Consider the following 20,528-nt stretch of genomic DNA (forward strand, 5'->3'; position numbering starts at 1 on the left):
CCTGGTTTGTGGCATGCTCTCTCTGGCCAGTCACGGCACAGCACTTGGTACAGTATTTAGGGAGGTTCAGAGCCTCACTTCATTGTGCCAGTGCAACGTGTTTCTCAGCATAGCTGAGAGAGAGTTCCCTGTGTTCACCACCTGTTACCTGTGAAACGGTACCTGCCTGCCTGCTTGTCTGCTCCAACCCCGCTGGACTACCCTGCAACCTCCATTACATTCCCCTTGCCTGAGTACCTGAGTCCTGCTGTTCACCCTGCACCTTGCCTCCACTGACACTCTGCTGGATATTTCTTCCTCAGTCTGCATTCTTAATTAATCAGTCACCACCTGGACAGTTCCCCTTGTCTGCCACTACCTGGACATTTTCTATTAACCAATCACTACCTCAACATTTTCCATTGCCTATCACTAACTGGACTTTTTCCTATTTGCCTCACTACAGCTCCCAATTGCACTTTAGTGCTATACCCGGACTTTCTGTTTTGCCACATTCATGTCTGTTAAGCCACTCATTAAAAACTCCACATTTACTTTTACACCTGCTTCAGTATCTGCTCCTATTACCACCCCGGGTCCACAACAAAACCAAAACCTCACAGGAGTGATGTGTAGTGTGTTACATAACTCAAGATATTGTGGAATCTTTATATACTGGAACACACATAGGTAGAACAATCACTAGTTATTAAAAATATGTGCATTGCAAGAAATAATACCAATACATTCCAAAGCAATTTCAAAACAATATAAACATTACCAGCTGAAGTACCCGGCATTGCCCAGGTTTCAATCTTCTAGTTATTAAGTTTCATTCTGTGATGTTGTCCAAAGCCATCCAGTGGAAGGCCCAGGACAGGCTCCCTGGGTCAAAGTTCTGTCCGACGCACTACGCCATGAGGCCCAACTTGGGATCCCAACCACTCCATTAGGCATCCCAGACCAATTGCCTTCCCTCTGTGAAGTTTCATCCAAACCCATCCAGTGGAAGGCCCAGAACAGGTTCCCCAGTTCAAAGTTCTATCCAGCGTCCCTGGTTCAAAGTTCTGCCCAGCGTACACCAATGGGAGGTCTGACCGGGACCCTAACCTCTAAAACCTGGCCAGGATCCAACTGGACCACCTCACGTTGATGTCATCAAAATCGGTGCAGGGGTGTCCGAATGCATAACCCTACACACAGACAAACAAACAAATAAACAAACACACAGACTAATGAATTTGATATATAAGATTAGAAGTGATCTGACAACTTTTTAGTATTTATAGTTTTTGTTTATTTCTATATTCATATTTAAGAAAGTGCTGAAAGCTGATTTTGTTATTAATTATAGGGTAGTTGTGCATGATGAAGAGTCTGGGGCAGGACATGCTTTGGGTAACTTATCCACTCTATCTCTTTCCAAGGCTTGATACATCTCCTCTAAAAATGATGCTGTAGGTGCTGTCTAAATAAAGTGTATGAACACAAATAAAATTTTAGATGTTGTCCGTGAAGCTGCCTGTTTTTTTATTTTCCTCTAGCTCCTCTTGTCGCGCTCCTCCCTTTCTTTTTCTCCCCCTCTTACTTCCCTCTTCTCTCTCTTCCCCCTCACAAGTCTAAATTTCTTTTAACATCACTTGATTTTATTATATAGAATATCCTTAAAATTACCTTTTTTCTTCTCAACTTTACTTTTGTACTTTTTGTGACTTCCTCAACTTTTTTTCTCTACAAAGTATTTTGCCCTCATCTTTACTATTGTACTGTTTTGGATGTCCTCCACTTTTTCCACTACAAAATGTTTTTTTTTCCCTCTGTATGTGGCCTGTGCATCCCTGTGATAATGTTGTGATGTTCAGAAGTGTCGTTGTTTTTATCATGTGGCGGTATCTGCTGAGGAAGTATGGGAAATAACAGAAGTGTTTAGAAACTGTAGATGTGTGTTACTGTATACGGAAACTCCCTGGAAGTATTATCACTGACACTGGAGTCATGCTAGCTATCACTGAGGGTTCCACTTAACATTAGAACTAGTTGCCAGTGGTATATTCTGTATAGAATCACAGCATTTTACAGTGATACTATTATACTGCTGGCATTTAACATCACTTACCTGTCCAGTGTAGTTCAGTGGTGTCCCCATCCTAGGAAGCATCCTCTCATGTGTTGCTGGAGCCCAAACTCTGATGGAGATGGATTACTGTTAAATTCGCATGAACGGTAGTCGTCCGTACATGTGCACAAAACTGCAACATGTCGGGGATTCAGCAAAGCCAGGGAAGGCTATACTGGGTCTCCATTGCTGGCAATGGGGGCAGTACCTCCATCTGTAGATGGTTTATTGATTTGTACAAGCAAAGTGGTAAGTTCAGCTGTTTGTTAAAAATCAAAATATGGTCATAACCACTTTCACTGTTGGAAATTAGTCTTAAAGGGTGTTTGACTCATTAAAAAGGAAATACATACATAAATATATCAAGATGTAGGTGGATGGCCCTCATGGTTAACCCAGTGGCTGAGTATTATGCCCAGTGCCCTCCCCCGGGTCCTGACACGTACAGGGGACCAAAAATAGCAAGGTAGGGGCGGCACTCAGGTCTCTGCAAGAGATACAAGAAGGCAAACAATATGTTTCAACATTTCAATGTATTTGTTTCACATTGTCTTCAGATATCCCTGATGACAAATGTTTTGTTTACATTCTTGTATTATTTGGAGATTCCCAAGTGCCGCCCTTCCCTTGACATCTATCTATCTATCTATCTATCTATCTATCTATCTATCTATCTATCTATCTATCGAGAGAGACAGAGAGTTCTCTAATTTCCTTTGGCTGTTACTGAAGGACGGCATCAAGGTGGGTGGCGTGAATGGTGTGTGGCAAATGGAATCATTGTGACCATGCTGCCTGCTGTACACTGGTCATGTTATCAAGAACTTGAACCGTCCACTTGACTGGGTGGGATCCGCAAAGCTGGTTTAATTTCATGGGAGTCTGAGGGGTAAATTTACTAAGATGGAAGTTCTGTTTAAAAAGTGATGTTGCCCATTGCAACCAATCAGATTCTACTTCTCATTTACCTAGCACCTTCTAGAACATAATACTTGGAATCTGGTTGCTATGGTCAACATCACTTCATAATAGAACTCCCATTTTAGTAAATTTACCCCAGAGAGAGCTCACTGATATTCGGAAATCTACTGGACATTCTATAAAGTAGGCAAATATGTCTTAAAATGGGCACATGGTGAGAGATGATATCTTTGTCATGCTGACACATAAGTCACCAATGATAAAGACATTTTTCACATCTGTTTCATACAGAGTTGTCTCAAGTTGCAGTCACATGGTTGTCACATAAGAGGGCAATTATATACTTTCACCATATTATTCTTGTTTGATATACCATGCACATCAAACTTAAGGGGAGATGTATCAAAGCTTGGAGAGGGATAAAGTGGAAAGAGATAACGTACCAGCCAATAAGCTCCTAACTTTCATTTTTCAAACACAGTCTGTAATATGACAGTTAGGAGCTGATTGGTTGGTACTTTAGCTCTCTCCACTTTATCACTCTCTAAGGCTTATGGGTACACACAGGCAGATATATTGGCCAATCATTTGATCGACCAATATATCTGGTGCCCGTCGGCTAGTGTGTACCAGTGATATGTCTGTGAACGATGTCGTTCACAGACATATCGCGTCGGCTGTGCTACACAGCCGATGGACAGATATATCTGTCCATCGACAAGTGTGTATGATCGCCAATCGCCTGTACACATGCAGCGGCAGCCACGGCCAGCTGGACCCACAGCTGCCTGGAAGATGATGGTCATTCAGTGTATATGAACGACCATCATCTACAGATATATCTGCAGATCACTCGATCTGAAGATATATTTTTGCAGTGTGTACCCACCTTTAGTAAATCTCTCCCATAAAGTTATTTTCAGCCAAAGTCACTTTTTTCTCTTTATCTCTGTTACTGCTTAGTTAGCATATAATAAACTCAGCTTCAATAAATGTAACCATTTGTCTAGGCTATGTGATACCACCTCATCCACTAGAATTACCTGATATGGACATCTTTGAAACACTGATGCTGCAAATAGCAGATACAATTGGAGTTACAGTATTATGCAATGTGATTTTAAAAAGCTGTATTTCAGTTATTACCACTATCACAAATAAATCAAAACATTTTCGTTATTGTAAAAAATCATTTATTGAAAAAAAAAAAAAAGATTATCATAATAACAATGATGACATCTAGTTCATTATGGTTCAGTCATAGACTACATGCAAACCCCAACTGAAATTTGAATAGCTTGTTCTTTCTGCCTTGTAAGAAAATTGCAAGTTATCAAGTTGAACCAGACATTATACATTCATATTACATTCTAAAAAAAAAAAAAATATATAACATAATGTATTATTATAGTGGCAGTGATGTCTTTGAAATGATTAAACTCTACTGATGAAACAGGCAATCTGTGGTTCTACAGTTTTTGCACTACAACTCCCACTGTCCTACCAAGATGCTGAATGATTAGAGTTGTAGTTCACAAACATCTGAGTAGCCTCTGGCTTCATTCTCTCATCAATGCTCCTCGGCATATTAACAGTCTGCAATAGTATCAGCAGTTTTCAAAAAACCTTTAGAACTATAGTGGATGTATTGTATAGCTACATTCTGCAAACTTCCAAAAATGCTGAGTGACAATGTCAGCCTTTAGGTTCCAGAAAAATACCGACAAGGACAGATACTTGTGTTGTTAAACTGCAAATATTCTAGGTGAATTCAAAAAGTTTTAAACATTTGCCCTCCAAAATTGAAAGTTACCCTGTATGGTAAATGGGTTCCCCTTGCAAATGATTTGTACATACTGTCCTTTTCTATCACAGATTGTGCCAAAGAAAATCTGGTTGGCATTTGAATTTGTCATGAAACTGGTGCAAACCTAAAAAAAGTTAACAACATATCCAATAAGCAGTCCTATAGTTGTGCAGTACTGCTTTCTTTTATAGAAACAACTGGTAAATAATGACATAAAGCTCAAAGGTTTTCCTGGGAAATGTGATGGCTTCTGGAGATGACAAATTGCAAGGAAATTTAATTGGGGGCAACTATTGATACATTCATTGATTTTTGGTTTACTGATTTTACAAGGTCGTACATTATTCCAAAACCCACAAGAAAAAAGGAGAAAAAAAAAATTGTCTCCCTCTTGATTTGACTCTGTTGGAACCAAAGTTCTCATTACTGTGTGTTTTGCTGGCTACAGTCCATGAATTAATGTTGCTGGTTTACATAACGTTTCATTAAATGCAATAAATAGTTACTTAGCTCCATTTAACTATGAAGAATGAGCTGTATGTCCCGTAATACCTTATTATGCAAAAATAACCTTTGAGATTCTAATATGTAAATTGTGCTTAATACTTATAAATATGTGTATTGGGCATTAATTACTGATACTGTGCATACTATTAATGTAGAAATACATTTTAATTGCTTTAGCAGGATGTGCAATGTTATGTAATGTACCTCAGTAAGTCTGTTTCTAAGTCCATTTTGTCTCCTAGGCAGTATCTTGTTATGGAGTATATTGGTATAATATCATTATGGATTCTAGGGGAGTTTGTGCTCTAGTACGTCTGCAATGTCTCACTTTCTGTACTTTAAGGCTAAAGTACAATTGTTTGCACCTCTGTGAACCCATTATTAAATCAGTACATTGAGTTGCTTGCAAAAAAGCAGGTAATTTGGCTAGTGGATCTGTTATCATGATGGCAATGGGAAAGGAAATTGTAAAGTTCGATGGAATACACAGACAGTTATTTAATGCTTTTGAATTACACATAGTCCTTTCCTGTCGAAGGTGCATTTTTGTTGTAAGCTCTGGGTGGTGGGTATGATGTTTCTCTTCTGGGACAGGAACAGCACAGCAAAGCCCCTCCTAAAATTGCCAATGCAGCACCAGCCCAACCAATGAATAGAGCTGGACCAAACTCATACCTGGAAGAGAAAAAAATATATATACTGTATATTCAGTGGACTATATGTAGATTTCTGATGTAAAGTTTAAAACTTTTTCTCCCTATCCTCATTGTCTGTAATCCGCTTTCTATGGTGTTCTGTCACAGCATAATAGTGCAAGAACATGCAGAACTCCCTTGCTATTTTGAGATGGTTTCTGATTTTGGGATTGGGGAAGTGAGGGGTTTGTAGTGATGGCAGAGTGAGCTACAGTGCCTGGTCACCATGTATGATAATATTTACTGCTCAGACAGTTTCCAAATCCAACACTTTCATCTATGGATACACAATCATACAATGGCACATTTCCCACTAAGCACCTGTCTAGTGGCACCCCTCTCCCCTTATCAGAGCAGCTGCTGATCCTTTTTTCATGTAGCAGTACCAGTGTGGAGATGGGGGGAAGATGTTGCGGACAGCAATTTGTGTGTGTGGGGAGATGCTGGGGCCACCTGCTGAGTCTCGTAGGCTTCAGCTTCGGAACCAGACGGCCCTGGCCATCATGAAGTGGGCGGAGCCAGAACTTGTGTTTACACAGAGCCACCCAATAGCTATGATAGGTGGCTCTAAATAAATAGAGCTGGTCTGGCTCCGCCTCCACTATGACAGTCGGGGATGACTGGTCTTGAAGCTGAAGCGTCCGGAACCCAGCAGGTAGCCCCAACCTCTACACACACAAAATGACACTCGTGACCCCCCTCCCCCATCTCCCCACTGTTACTGTTACATAGAAAAAGGATCAGCAGCTGCCCTGATGCTGGGAGGGGAAAGGGAATACTTTTGTGCCCAGGGGCGGGGCGACCTGACCCTTAAATCACCACTGTAATCATAAATTATCATTAAGGGCCATACAGTATTTATTAAGAGAAATTGACGGCGATCCTCCAAAAACAGCTGTTTTAAGGGAATATCCACAAATTTCAAGCATCGCAAGTATGTATTTAAGTGGTACCACTGCAGATATCAGAGATATTTCTGATCACAAAAGCTTCCCTGCAGGTTTCTGTGGGGACTGCTAAATTGCAAGATTTACCAAGCCCTGGAATACCTTTGTATATGGGTATGAGCTTTGACCCAACAGCTAACGGCATCATCACATGTGTTAGTGTACATTAGCCTATGGGCTACTTCACTGTAGATTACCGTTGGCCCCAGATGTCTGCACATGAGCATTAGACCCGCCGGGTCTGAACCCAGTAGCATAGTGGTAGTTCTAGCTATCAGTTTGCTTCCAAATCTTCACTAGGACAGAGCATGCTTGCAAGGATAATAATTGCAAATAGTCATTTACATTATGGAATTGCATTTCTGAGCAATATTGTGTTTTACAAATATCTTAGTATTTATGGCTGTTATGTGTGTCATGTGCAATTAATATCTTCTGTTTGAGTGCCATATTTAATTTATATTAATACTCATATGAACTTACTTGGAGTTGCTGGGTGTAAATACATTATAGAAATCCTTGGCAATTTGATTTCCATACCAGGCTGTTGCAATAAGAACACAGAGACCTAAAAGAGAAAATACACTCAAGTATATGGGTAAATACAAAATAAGTCCAATATCTCTGGGGGCGATTCAATTGATTAGGCGGCGGCTTGTTATTTAAGGCACCCGACGGAGCAATTCAATTGTTGCTCCTTCTGAGCGCGATAGCCCCCGGCGCTTCTGCTCACACCCTCAGGAGGGTGTGAGCAGAAATGTGTGAGAGACCCAAGGTTAGGGCACCCTAAAGGCAGTTAGGATGCCCTAACCAAGACTTTATACGGGTTTAGCCATTTTACTTAGTTAAACCCCGTCGAACATGGAAAATTAATGAGCGCCCAGAACTATTGAATTGTAAAATTGGGCGCCCATTATCGCCGCCAACGCAACAATTGAATCGCCCCCTCTGACCTTTATCCATTATAAAAAAACAGTAGTTAATTTGCCTAAATATTTGTAGATTGTACTGTACATTAGTTCATTAACGTAAAATACTTCCATCCCTTATAGAACTGAATTTCCTACTTTACCTACTTAGTATATCATAGCTACAGACATTTCAAAAATGTCATATCTGTCACTGTCAGACCAACATATACTGTATTTGTGAACCTCGGTTACTATACAGCCATCTATCTTTGCATACAGAAGGTCCTAAAAACCGTTATTCTTACCAGCAATAATGAAGAGGACACCGCCTACGATTCCAACCTTGGCCTTCTTCACCTCATCATCTTGAAGGCAAGTTAAGCATTTCATCCCCACAGCAGCAATACAGGCTGCAAAGAAGCCCAAGAGAATCCCACAGATCATCAGAGCCCTTGTGGCCTGCATAGTGGCTGAATAAAGGAAACAATTAGTTGTTAGCAAATCACATTCTTATATGGTTACATAAAATGCTTGGTACAATTAGGGCATTTTTATGATGAGCATCATATATATTATGTATAATTTAAAAGACAAAGCAACAATTGTAGGGACAGAGTAAAGTTATCCTGGGTGACCGTTTGGATTTATAGATACGAGAAAGGCTTCAATTCTGACATCACGCAGACATACACACATGTAGCACTTAGTTTGGCCCCAATGTCTTCAGTATTTAAAATCCTTTTAATGTCCTCACAGCCTAAATACAAGGTTGGGTTACCTCCACTTCAATTTATCTACAAATAAAACAATACAAAAATAATAAGTAACAGAAAATTACTTGGCCCAATATTTGCTTAAACTTAAATAGGCAAACAGCATAATTTATCCATGAAAATGTGCTCTCCACCTTCCCCCGGAGCTTGCACATATGATATTATAACTAGGTACATAATTCCTGATTTACATGTCACATGGTGTCTAGTATAGGTCACACATCCTGTTGTAGTTCCTTATTCTTTAGCAGAGGCTGTATACAGTATTTGCAGTGATTCAGTGAATCCATGCTGTACATCATACGATCTTCACAACATAGAAAAAAAGATGTCTGCTCAGGCTAGCAGAATGGCAATGACCTTGTCATTTGAAGATCCCGATACTGTCGAAATTCCGGCGCCAGGATGCTGATTACCTCCCATTTGGAACATATCTGTACATCCATTCCTAGTCCTCGGTAATAGATCATTCAGGTTGGGTATGGGTAGCCGGCAGTCAGGATCCCGGCGGGCAGCATCCCGACACCGGGATCCTGACAGGGTTAACATACCGACACTTGTTGGTCGGTATGCTAACCCTCCCTTCCTGGTGCCTAACCCTAACCTCTCCCCCAGTGCCTGAAGCTAACCCTCCCCCCCACACCCTAAACCTAACCCTCCCCCCTTAGTGCCTAACCCCACACCCTAACACTAACCCTCCCCCTAACCCCCGATACTTACCTTTGGGATGCCGGCGGTCGGTATTCTGGAGATGGGATCTCGACTATCGGGATTCCGGCACCGGTATTTAAACCATTGGCATTCCGTCAGCCAGGATGCTGGCTACATTCAGATCATTATGCTGCTGCAAAATTCAATTCAGTGATTTCAATACAGAAAGGCGTCAGCAGTGCTGAGTCCAAACTCTCCAACCCTCTGTGCTAAGAGAATGATCTCTTATAGTTTCATTGGGGTTGAACACTGAGGTGCTGGTGCAGGGTTGGAAGTAAGATGGATGTAATTGACTCAAAAGAAAAGTGATTGGCTTATTTCCCACATATGCAGAGCTGTATGCATCTTTAGATGTTTATGCCTTTTCAGTGGCAGCATATGTGTCTGGTTTACTACAGTGTGTACTTGCATCTACACAGAGGCGTCTTTAGAGAGGAGGGCTCCCGTGTGCACTAGAGTGTGCCTGGAGTCTATTGTGCATGTGCAGATCACTGGGGAAATGGCGCGGCTGCCATTTTCCCAGTGATTTCCTCACTGCGCAAGCGCAAAACACCAGAAAAATGGCCGCGGTGGCCATTTTCCGGCGTTTGAGCAGAGTTTAAGGACCCGACATGGAGATGTACGTTTTTCATAATATGGGTGCAGGGTCTACAGGGCCACTGTGCACCGCACACCCTACACCATTATAGATATGCCCCTGCATCTACAGTACACTATAGCAGTTGCGAAATGCTAGTCTTCAGGGTCTGTATTTCCATGATCTTAGATGGCTAAGGAGCAGGGGCGTTTCAAGAGAGGAGGGGGCCCGTGTGCAGACTCAGTGCGGGCCCCCTCCTTTCTCTGGCAGTCCCACGGTGCAGCACTGGCAGCCGATTCTGGCTTAGTGTCCGCGCCATTTTCCCAGGAAAATCAGTAATGCACATGCACGAGTCACCTGGAAAATGGCCACCTCCATTTTCCTTCGGACAGGTAAGTATAAGACTATATGGGTGAAGGGTGTGTGGTGGGGGACCCACTGGACCCAGGGACCCGTGTGCACCGCAAACCATGCACCCATTATAGATCCGCTCCTACACGGGAGAGCACCTCATCCCTCCACCATTCCGTCTCTATACTCATAAGGTTTGATACATGCAAAATGCAATGCAAACTAGTTTAAATTTGCTCTGCATCAGGCCAACTGTCTCATGGAATGAATGTGTGGTTGGGGGCTTAGTATTGCATATTAACTATGGACAAAGCTGTCCTTTAAGGATTCTCAAACTATAACCCTGATCTACTTTGGAGAAATTAAGTATTATCCCAAAATGCCCAATTAACTTATTTTGTAGATTTATAATATCACTAAGAGTCAAATCATTTTTGGTGGCCGTATGCACTTCACCGTGGGGGAAACTTATCACTGGAGTAATTCATCATTGCTCTGGTGTGGGGACAGCTGCTTTTCTGTAATACTGCTACAGAAATAGCTGTGTTACTTACCTGTCCCCATCGCCAGCTTATGTGCATGTGTGACCTAAGCCACAAAGCCGCTGGGAAGGCAGTGAGAAGGTGGCGGAGGAATCCGCATGGATCAGTCTTCGCATCCCCGGAACTCCTTTCCATAGGAAGGAGCAGGGCTCCAAGAACAAGATCTGAATATGGCAATTGCAGGCAAACTCCAAAAACTTTTCGGAGTTGCTGAATATTAAATGGTCCTATCGGACCCCTGATGATGAATGACCCGTTACCTAAAATATGTGTAAACTAGCATTTCCACATTAGTGATGCTGAATAGGCCCTTAAAGGTGTTATATGAATTATGTGAGTATTGTAAAAGTCAGGGTTTCTGCATTTTACATCTATCATATCCATAACACTACTGTGTGGTGCATTAAGAGAATGTTAGTGAGAATACTGTACCTTTAAATATTAAAATTTTCCCGAAAACTGCAGTCCCAATTATGCATTGAGTTTGGTGGTCATTAGAACTGATTTGTACTCGTGGCTATCACCTTATTATGTTTGGCGGTCACTCTGTTAGTATAGTAGCTAACTGGTGTTGTTACAGTATGTTTCATCCCAGATTCGGTGACCATGTCATAACATCTTTGAAAATCTTCCTGTTTTGAATTTTCAGCCAAGTCCTAACTTGAAAAGTAGCAACATGTTTAAATTATAAGCAAGCTTAAACCTGACAATGTGTTTTCTTTGTAAGTTCATCCAATTGTTCTATTCCAAAGCGTAACCCTGTGAGGCCTGAATACCTACCCATGCAAATATGAATCATTTCATGCAGGTATATGTCTGAGGACATTCTGTTCAGACTTAACAATTGATTACAATTTCCTTAAAGGCAAATACAAATGTGCAGCCTTCTTTTATACACTTGCTGCAGTTGAAAGAATGAAACTTTTTGAGAGATCCTTGCCCCACTTTTGTGGAGGAAATATTTTTAGCTCATGGAAGAGTTAAGAACAAAACTAGGGCCTTCATAAAGCCGAGCAATCATGAGCTACTGAATTACACAATGTGCTAAGATGTTACTATCAGCAGCGGCTCCTACCTTCTTACCTTGGGGGGGCTACTGCTGCTGCTCCACCGGACGGCACAATAGATCTGGCAGGCCTCGGGACATGCACACGAGTGGCAGTGGCGCTGCTCATGTGCATAACACTGGCTTCTTGGGACTGCGTTGGCTGCAGCCCTAAGAAGCCATGTAGGGCTGCCCGTCCTGTGCGTGAATGGCAGATAGCGCTTCCAATGGGAATTCACTGCCAGTCACAGTGTAGCGGGTGGAGTCACGGACTGCAACTGACTCACTGAAGTGACAGATATTACTGGGGTGGCTCTAGGTAAAATCCGCCACTGGATACTATAAATTTCCTTACATCTTTAGTTTAAAATTTGAAAGCAGAAATGTAAAGAGTTCAAACATTACAATTTATTATACTCACATAGGACCTCATTCAGAGTCGGTCGTAAGCGGCCGCTCGGTCGTACGCATCCGATGTTTCCAAACCACGCATGCATACGGTTAGTTGTGCGCATGTGCGTACGAGACCTTACGATCCAAAATGCTGTCGATCGTACGGCTTACGAGCAGGAAGTGGCTTCCGAGAGTTGATTGACATGAAAGGCCGTTTGTGGGTGTTGACGGGGGTGGTGGTCTAAAAACGCAGGCGTTTCTCACCGTTTTCAGGGCGTTTCAGGGGCATACATAAATTTCCTGCTACGACTGACATAGAAGGCCGGAAGTAGTAAAACATCACTCTGCGAGCAGGTTAGAGGCCTGGCTGACCGTACAGCTTGAGGCTGGGTATGTGCTTTCTCAAGCACCAGAGTACAATCGATACTATCGAATGTGACTGATGTTATGTTTGATGTTTCTATTTTGTGCCACACAATGCAAGCAGCTAATAATCGTTTGTTGTTGCTAATAACACTGCTAATTGGCTTGTAATTGATTCAGTTGCTTTTACATTAGAGAATAATAAGAATAAATATATTTCATGGGGATGGCTTATTCTATGCATTTTTTTGTAAATTTTTGTTGTAATTTGCACACAACACAAGCGGCCGCAACCATCAGAAGAAAATTAACATACAGCGACTGACAACGACTAACAACGATTGACTCGATCGCTAGCTGCTATCACTCGCTAGCTAGCTGTTCACTTATGGGCGTCACTTTGGTTGCGACCGACCGGCCGTGCGATTTCTTCCTTTTTCAGTTTTGCGGTCGTTAGGCGTACGACCGAGTGGCCGCTTACGACCGACTCTGAATGAGGGCCATAGTCCCAAATACACTGCTTATGTCAAATGCAGTGGAGCAATATTTCACTGCAAAACCTTGCAGCCAATTTTGGATTACAGCGGGTAATACCTGTGGTATCCAAATAAAAAATAATGCATGTGGGGTTTTCAGCACTGAAAACCCCTCAGTGCGAGGAAAAAAATAAAGTTACTTACCAGTCTGGTGGTCTCCGGTTGTCTCCACAGCTCCCGGTCATCTCCCCACCATCCTCACACTGGGAAGGGGGCTGCTGCGATGAGAGGTGGCTGTTGGGAGATGACGTTCACACACACACACACACACACAAAACGGGGGTCACGCAGACACACACACACAAAAACACAATCACTCACACATACTTACACACACACTGCTGCAGAAGATTGGGTCCCGACAGCCTGGAGGAAGAAGACAGTGCTTCGGTAGGTGAGTAATTACTGACTAATTAATTAAGCTAATTGAAAATGTGAATTTTAGGAAAATATGGTCATGCTCTGGGGCTGTGAAAAAAAATCCTCCCAATGCTCAACAATGAAAAACCCTGCACCTAATTGAGTAGCAAAAATCCCGCACCCAGGGTTGTCTTAACAGCAGTGTAGGCCCTGGGCAAAGCAATGCACTGGGGCTCCTACCCACCCATTCACGGGAAAAGGTGTAAATGGTCAATAATATGAAACCCTCCTACATGCCCATCAGACCTCCCACACATGCAGAAAGACTCTGTCTGACTGGACTGAAGCCGACGGATGAAGTGAAACTGGGACTGAGGGAGTACTCATCACGGGGGAAGGGGGGGGGATGGGGTGGGGGAGGTTAGATTGGAATACAGTGCACCAGCGGCCGTCTTATAAAAATAACACAAATTTACCAACTGGCCGTGGCTGCAGGGGGCGGGTTGGTGGGCACCTACATGCTTTGGGCCCTTGGGCAACTGCCCAACAAGCCCAATGGAAGAGATGGCCCTGCCCGCACCTTCAGGAAAAAACCAGCAGGGGCAGGATTTTTGCTATTCTCACACCTAATTGAATACTCCCCAGAGTTAGGATCGAGGTGCATGGCAGACCCACAATATCAGAAATGCATGAAAATGTATTGGGCATTTCCAAGCAGTGACAGGGAGGTGGCATATGGGACGTACAGGGAAGGTCTGTCTTATGGGCATGCTATGGGAGTGTTGCGGGCGTGGTGCTGAAAGCGGTTGCAGAAATAGATGCTCACACAGGAGGGCATACTCAGACAGAGAAACTGCTCCTACCATAGGGCTGCTGCAAGTTTCATTGGTATGGCCAATTGTGTGTCCAAAGACATACTGTAACAATTGGTATTTCTGCTCCTACAGAAGGCTGACAGTCACAGGAGACACCATCGGCTGGGTTTTGGTAAATCAATGAAACAGTTTAATGCTGATTATGATTCTGCCCCTGGCTATAGCTAATGAAGATCTGATTGCTCAGCACCATCACGTGGGCTCGTTCGTAAATAGGCCCTGGAATATGGATAAAATATCATGAAATCTTTGGCATGCTTACAGCTGGTTTAGTGATACATTTATTATGTGTTTCAACTGTGCATATGCTTTTCATACATGCATTAATATAAGTGAAATAGGTTGTACAGCTATCTTAAAGGTCCATTACAATTCTCAGACCATGGGGCCTATTCATCATCGATAAATGGGCTGATAACCATGCGGAAACACTAGTTTCTGCATATTTTAGTTACTGGGCCATTCATCATCAGGGGTCTGATGGAACCCCCTGATATTCAGCAAACGCCAAAAACTAAGTTTTCGGAGTTTGCTCACGAGAACAGACGTCATCTCCAGACTGCGCTTGCTCTTGTAGCCCTGCTCCTTCCTACGGGAAGGACTTCCAGGGATGCGAAGAGGGATCCCTCGCCGCTTTCTTGAGGACTCCGCGACAGCTGTGCGCATGCGTGACCTTGGGTTACGCATGCGTAGCCGGGCCGATGGGGAAGAGGTAAGTAGCGCAGCTGCATCTGTAGGTTGCGCTACTAACCGAGGGGACAGCTGCTTTTCAGAGCAGCTGTCCCCACACCGGATCATTAATGAATTGCTCCGGTATAAACTATCCCCCGCTGCAAGTTGGATACTTAAGTATCCCTCGCAGCGAGAACAATACTTAATCTCTGATTTAATAAACCCCCCAAACTATAGATACTGTATATTTCACTGTATCTAGCAGTGAATAGGTTAACATCCTATACACCAGGTGGACTGTTCTACTGGGACAGCAGAGTTTTCTGTTTATTCTTGTATTTTATGTTAGGGAGGAGAACTGCTTTGTAGAAAATATGCAGCTCTCCAGTGTGATTGCTTTCACGGGTCTGATCTTGTCTACAACTCAGCTATAAGAGAAGACGTGTTCAGCATTGCCCAGCTCTTCCCCCAAACAGGCTTAGGGTGGGAAGCAGCCATTATTGTAGTGTTGTGTTGGTAGTGTATAAGGATCAGCAATCCTGACTAAAGCCAGCTTTCATGTCTCAGGCCTCAAATAACTTTATTTTATGGGTAAAAGACACCTGACAATTGTTTCGGAACAGAGCTCAGTTAAAGTTTAATAACTGCTTCTATAAACTCATTACACACATGAGAGTGTTTTCGGCTGACACTTTTATTGCCATGCGCTGTATAATTGGCCCACAGCCTCTGTGTCTGCTGCAATAATTCTTATTTAGCAAGTTTCCTGGTAAAAAGATGATGGCTCATTCCTAGGCTGCTTAGCGGAAGCCCCAACATGATGAATCCTGTCCATTCACCTAGACACCGTTTGCATGCTGTGTTTATAATATTATCATGGCTGAATAGAATACAGGAATTCACCATTGTGGAAACAGCGATTAAACATAGAGAAGATATGGATGATAAAGATATAGGAGCTTATTTTCAGAATGTCATTTTAGATCATAGCAATAACAAAATCTCTTATACTGTGCCACAATTTGTAAAAATATAAAAGAGCTTGTGGAGGCGAAAGCTGACAAATCGCACCGCTGGTGGGTTACACACCCCCAAAGGATTTTTTGCATTTGTGATATTGGCACAATAGGTTCAAATATTGGACCTGATGGAGAGTTGTATGCTTATTATTATTATTATTTTTATTATTATTATTATTATAGTTTATTTATATGGGCCACAAGTGTTCCGCAGTGCCTTACAAAGTACAGAACACACAGCAGCACCTCCAGGCAGCATCTCAGATCCAATACCTGCATCAGCAGAAGCAGGCCCAGATCAACATCACCATTTGCCCACTTGTGAGGCCAGGAAATCTGCGTCGGCAGATGCAGACACTGGCCTCGGCATTCCCAGAAAACGTGGTAGACACTCCCCCATTATCTAGAAACTCAGGCAGCACCTCCTGTCCCCGCCCCCAAATGGTACAGCGACCGCCATTCAAGTGAGTGATTGGCACATGTGCTGAGTCTAAAACATGGGAGTTGTATGTAAACCATTGGGTGTCCGTACAACTCCGATTCAGGCCCTTTGTTCTCTCACATGAAGTTGCTCTACAATTCTTATCACACTTGTATTATAACATGATGCAAAGAGGAATTATATGATTTAAAACACAGAAGCCAACAGATATCAACTCCCAGTATAACTACACAAGACTACTAAAATCTGACATCTGATTGGCTCCTATGAGTTAAAGCACATCATTGCTCTTCGCTATGTATGTAATAGGAAATTGACTTGCTCATACGTTTATTTTCGGAACACTGATGCTTTCCTGTTATATATTCCATTATTTACTCACCTGATGTCACCGTCATGAAGACAAGAGTTATATTATCAATATAATCATAAATTGCATTAAGTTCATTTTCTTTAGTAACTAATGTTGGCTGGACAGACAGTTAATGTCATATAAAGTAGGTTCTCAGGGCAATTTACAAGTGAATTGCTACAGCATAGACATTGATAGGAATTATCTGTATACTTAACAACCTGTGAGCTGATATTCATTAATAATAAACATCTGCAAAACAACTTAAAATGTTCTCTCAGTCATCACGTCATCCAAACAAAGGAGTAACACACAGCCTTGAGTGCCCGAAAGGGATACTTTAGGCTCCAGCTTACCTAAGGTTATTTTAATATGATATTCCACTATGTGTTCACTCAGATTGTTTACAGCTCAACTAAACATTGCTAAATATATTGAGTTTGCAGAACATCGAGAGGTTAACCGCTTTTATAGTATATTTAACCAATTTCCTGGAATATTGAAAGTGAAAATACCCAGTAGGACTTGTAAGATGTAGATTTTCTGGTACTTAATTTATCATACTTAAATGTCAACTACTGTCATTATATCAGCATCATATTATAGCCTGCCATAATTTAATAGTATTATATTTTAAATCTAATACTGATAACAGTTCAGATTCTTAAATGTTGTTTGGGTATGTATTTATTGTTTTATCCCTAGGACAGCATAAACCAGCAGCTATAGAGCATATACTGCCGTCACTGGGATTCATACCACACCTTGTGAGATCACTATGATACATAGGTGAACATAGGTGGCTTGTTCACACATATGTGCTGGGTGACAATGATTCAAAACTAACGTGCTCTCTATATGTGTTGTACTACAGTACTGTATGGCAGTTTTACAGTGTTTTCCATTCTCTTTTCGTGCATTGCGCTTCACCAGTACATCTGTTCATGCATTAGAAAAAGCCTGTGCCACACTGTAAATGTTATACGCAGAATTACAATTTTATGATGGATTCAGCATCATTCACTATTATTTGCCTATATTAACATGTGAAAAGTACCGGTAGGGGTTAACATCCCTTTACATTATTTACTTTTCTTACTTTATATAACAAGACGTCTGTCAACAACTTGATGCATCTACTTTACCTTTACCTCACATGATTAAACCTGGGAGCAGATATACATATATAATTAATGTGGAGTTTCATATGACTCACTTAACAAACTAGCAAAGCAAATGTAGTGACCACATTAACAATCTGTATTCATCTTCTCATCTTTTTTATAGCCAACCTCTTTATTTGAAACACATATATTTAATTACAGCTAACCTTCATTAAATGACTTAACTGCACCATACTAACTACATTTAACTATTTTAAAAATCATTTTCTATAACAACCTGTAAATAAAACAAATGATATGAGGTCTGACAAAACAATATACAAAATAAATCATAATAATATATATAAACTGGTACTTACTGGCCAACTTCAGCAAAGAATCAAAAGATTTGCATTGCATCTGTCCAGTACTCTGCATGACACAGGACATCCAAAGTCCTTCATAGGTCACTTGTGCTGTTATAATGGCGTCTCCAGAAAACGAGGACATCTTCCACTGGGGAATAGCTACTGCCACTATAAACCCAATCCAGCCAATGCATGCCAAGGCAAATCCTAGGAGCTGTAAGCCTGAATTGGCCATCTTCTGCAATTGGAAATGCTTAGAAATACTGTGGTTCTAATGTGAGGAAGATAAGTATCTATGTATAAAACAGATAGCAGTAGCTAAAATAACGTTCACCTATCGTATAATGCTTGTAAGAGAAGTGGATGAGTAGCCTGACAGTCTAACACCTATATGAACAATTTTGTCTATCAGCTTTATTTAAACTCTGTCAGATGTCCTCCTAGAGGAATTCCATAGAACATCAGAGTATCAGTAGTCACTCCCATTGCACAATGCTTCGTCTACACCTCCCACCACTGCTTATGATGACACCACATGTTTTTTCTGGACTGCCTTGGGTTAGTGGCTAAGTAGATTTCAGCCCTAAAGCCATTGTTTTGGTTCTCATCCATAATGCATATTTACAAAGCCAGGTGTTATCCGTATAAAGGCAAGAACAGTATAGAAATGTAAAAACAGCTAGAACAATAACATGGAAAATTGGATGAATCAGGCAGTCATTTCATCTGTTTATGCTGCATAAATATCAGTTGGTTGAGCAGAATCATTATTCTGTTGTTTTGGAAAGAACCACCTCAGTAAGGATTTATATATAACTATGGGTTAGATTGGAGCTTGGAATATAGCATTTACAGGACATATAAACTACCAAAACAATAAATATATATATATTGTAACGATAAATACACTGTTCAAATCTAAACTGAATTTCACTGTAGCATTTTTAAAAAGTAAACTATAATGAAGTATTTCCTTTCACTTAATTAACAACCAAAGACACACCTGTCAACTCTAAAGCTAGCCATACACTAGACCAATTTACATCCAATCATCCAACTAGCTGAATGGTTGGAATGAAAATCTGGTAAGGAATGGGAGTAAATGATGATCAGCAATTTGCTCCTAAATGCCAGAAAACAGATGAAAATGGTCATCAGACAAGTTTATTAACTGTTTGAGCTAAACAATTTGTTCAAACAAATTGCTGATTGTCATTTGCTTTAATACCTTACCAGATTTTCATTCCAACCAATCAACTAGTTGGATGGTTGGATGTAAGTTGGTCTAGTGTGTGGCCAGCTTTAACAGACCTTTAAGATGTGTTTGATTATGTCTGAACACCTTATGGCATTCAATTTTCTATCCTGCATATTTGAGCTGTCCTCATTCAGAACAGGACAACCTGTAGCCCATGAAATTATGTTCTGATTTTCTGGTGGTTGTGTCATTCATGAGATTATATTAGTGGGCACAGTGCTGCATGTTAGAGTGACAGTGTCATGCTGTGAGCAGGGAAATGGAGGTAGGAAGCCACACACTGAGGTTACATAGTGGTAGGTGCAGGATCTCACTACAGCATCAGCATGGTAGTGATATTGGGCTCCAAGCCCAATAACGTTCATTCATAAAGTTTATACATCCAATTGGCCTTATGTAGAGTTTATAAGTTTATAAATAAAGTTTATATATCCAATGGGCTTGATGTAGAGTTACATTCCAGCTTCATTTGCGGATGGATCTCTTACATTTTTAGGAACTGCACAGGCATCGGAATCTGAATATGAAACTGTGACCAACTACGGATGATTCAGAGTTGTACACATCTCAGCTGCATCTCCACGTGTGGCTGAGTGGGTGTAATTAGGTGGCAATGGGTCATTCGCATATAGGATACGTGTTCAGTGGGATCTGGTTTTATTAACAGTGGCTCCTCCACCATTTCATCTTTCTACTTTTTAGTACCGTCCCGGCACTTCCCATTTCTTTCACTGGTACTTTTCCTTAAACTTTGTTACCAGGCCCTTGTCAGATCCTCATGGTACCCCAGTCTGTCCCTCTTTCGTCTCCTTATGGTTTTTCACATTTTATCCTTTAAAGCCTTAGGGGTAAATTTACTAAGAATGGAGTTCTATTTAAGAAGTGATGTTGCCCATAGCAACCAA

General features: G+C 41.5%; 1 protein-coding gene across 1 annotated transcript; it reads right to left on the reverse strand.

Annotated features, from left to right (window-relative positions):
* Positions 1–4,213: 4,213 nt before the first annotated feature.
* On the reverse strand, positions 4,214–18,775 carry CLDN1 (claudin 1). The gene is made up of 4 exons (XM_088444803.1): positions 18,378–18,775; positions 8,189–8,353; positions 7,456–7,540; positions 4,214–6,005 (listed from the first exon to the last, which is right to left on the reverse strand). The coding sequence occupies exons 1-4, from the start codon at positions 18,598–18,600 to the stop codon at positions 5,843–5,845; spliced, it is 636 nt and encodes a 211-aa protein (XP_088300929.1). The 5' UTR covers positions 18,601–18,775; the 3' UTR covers positions 4,214–5,842.
* Positions 18,776–20,528: the final 1,753 nt, after the last annotated feature.

Source organism: Taudactylus pleione, unplaced genomic scaffold (genome assembly GCF_031769625.1).
Source record: "Taudactylus pleione unplaced genomic scaffold, aTauple2 ptg000372l, whole genome shotgun sequence".
Classification (NCBI taxonomy): Eukaryota; Metazoa; Chordata; class Amphibia; order Anura; family Myobatrachidae; genus Taudactylus; species Taudactylus pleione.

Excerpts from the sequence above, each read along its gene's own strand:
- CLDN1 (XM_088444803.1), bottom strand. The coding sequence starts at position 18,600 with ATGGCCAATTCAGGCTTACAGCTCCTAGGATTTGCCTTGGCATGCATT. Across the intron at positions 8,354-18,377 it reads TTCTTTGCTGAAGTTGGCCA|CCACTATGCAGGCCACAAGG; the intron begins GTAAGTACCAGT and ends TCCTTTATTCAG. Across the intron at positions 7,541-8,188 it reads TGTCCTCTTCATTATTGCTG|GTCTCTGTGTTCTTATTGCA; the intron begins GTAAGAATAACG and ends TTTCTCTTTTAG.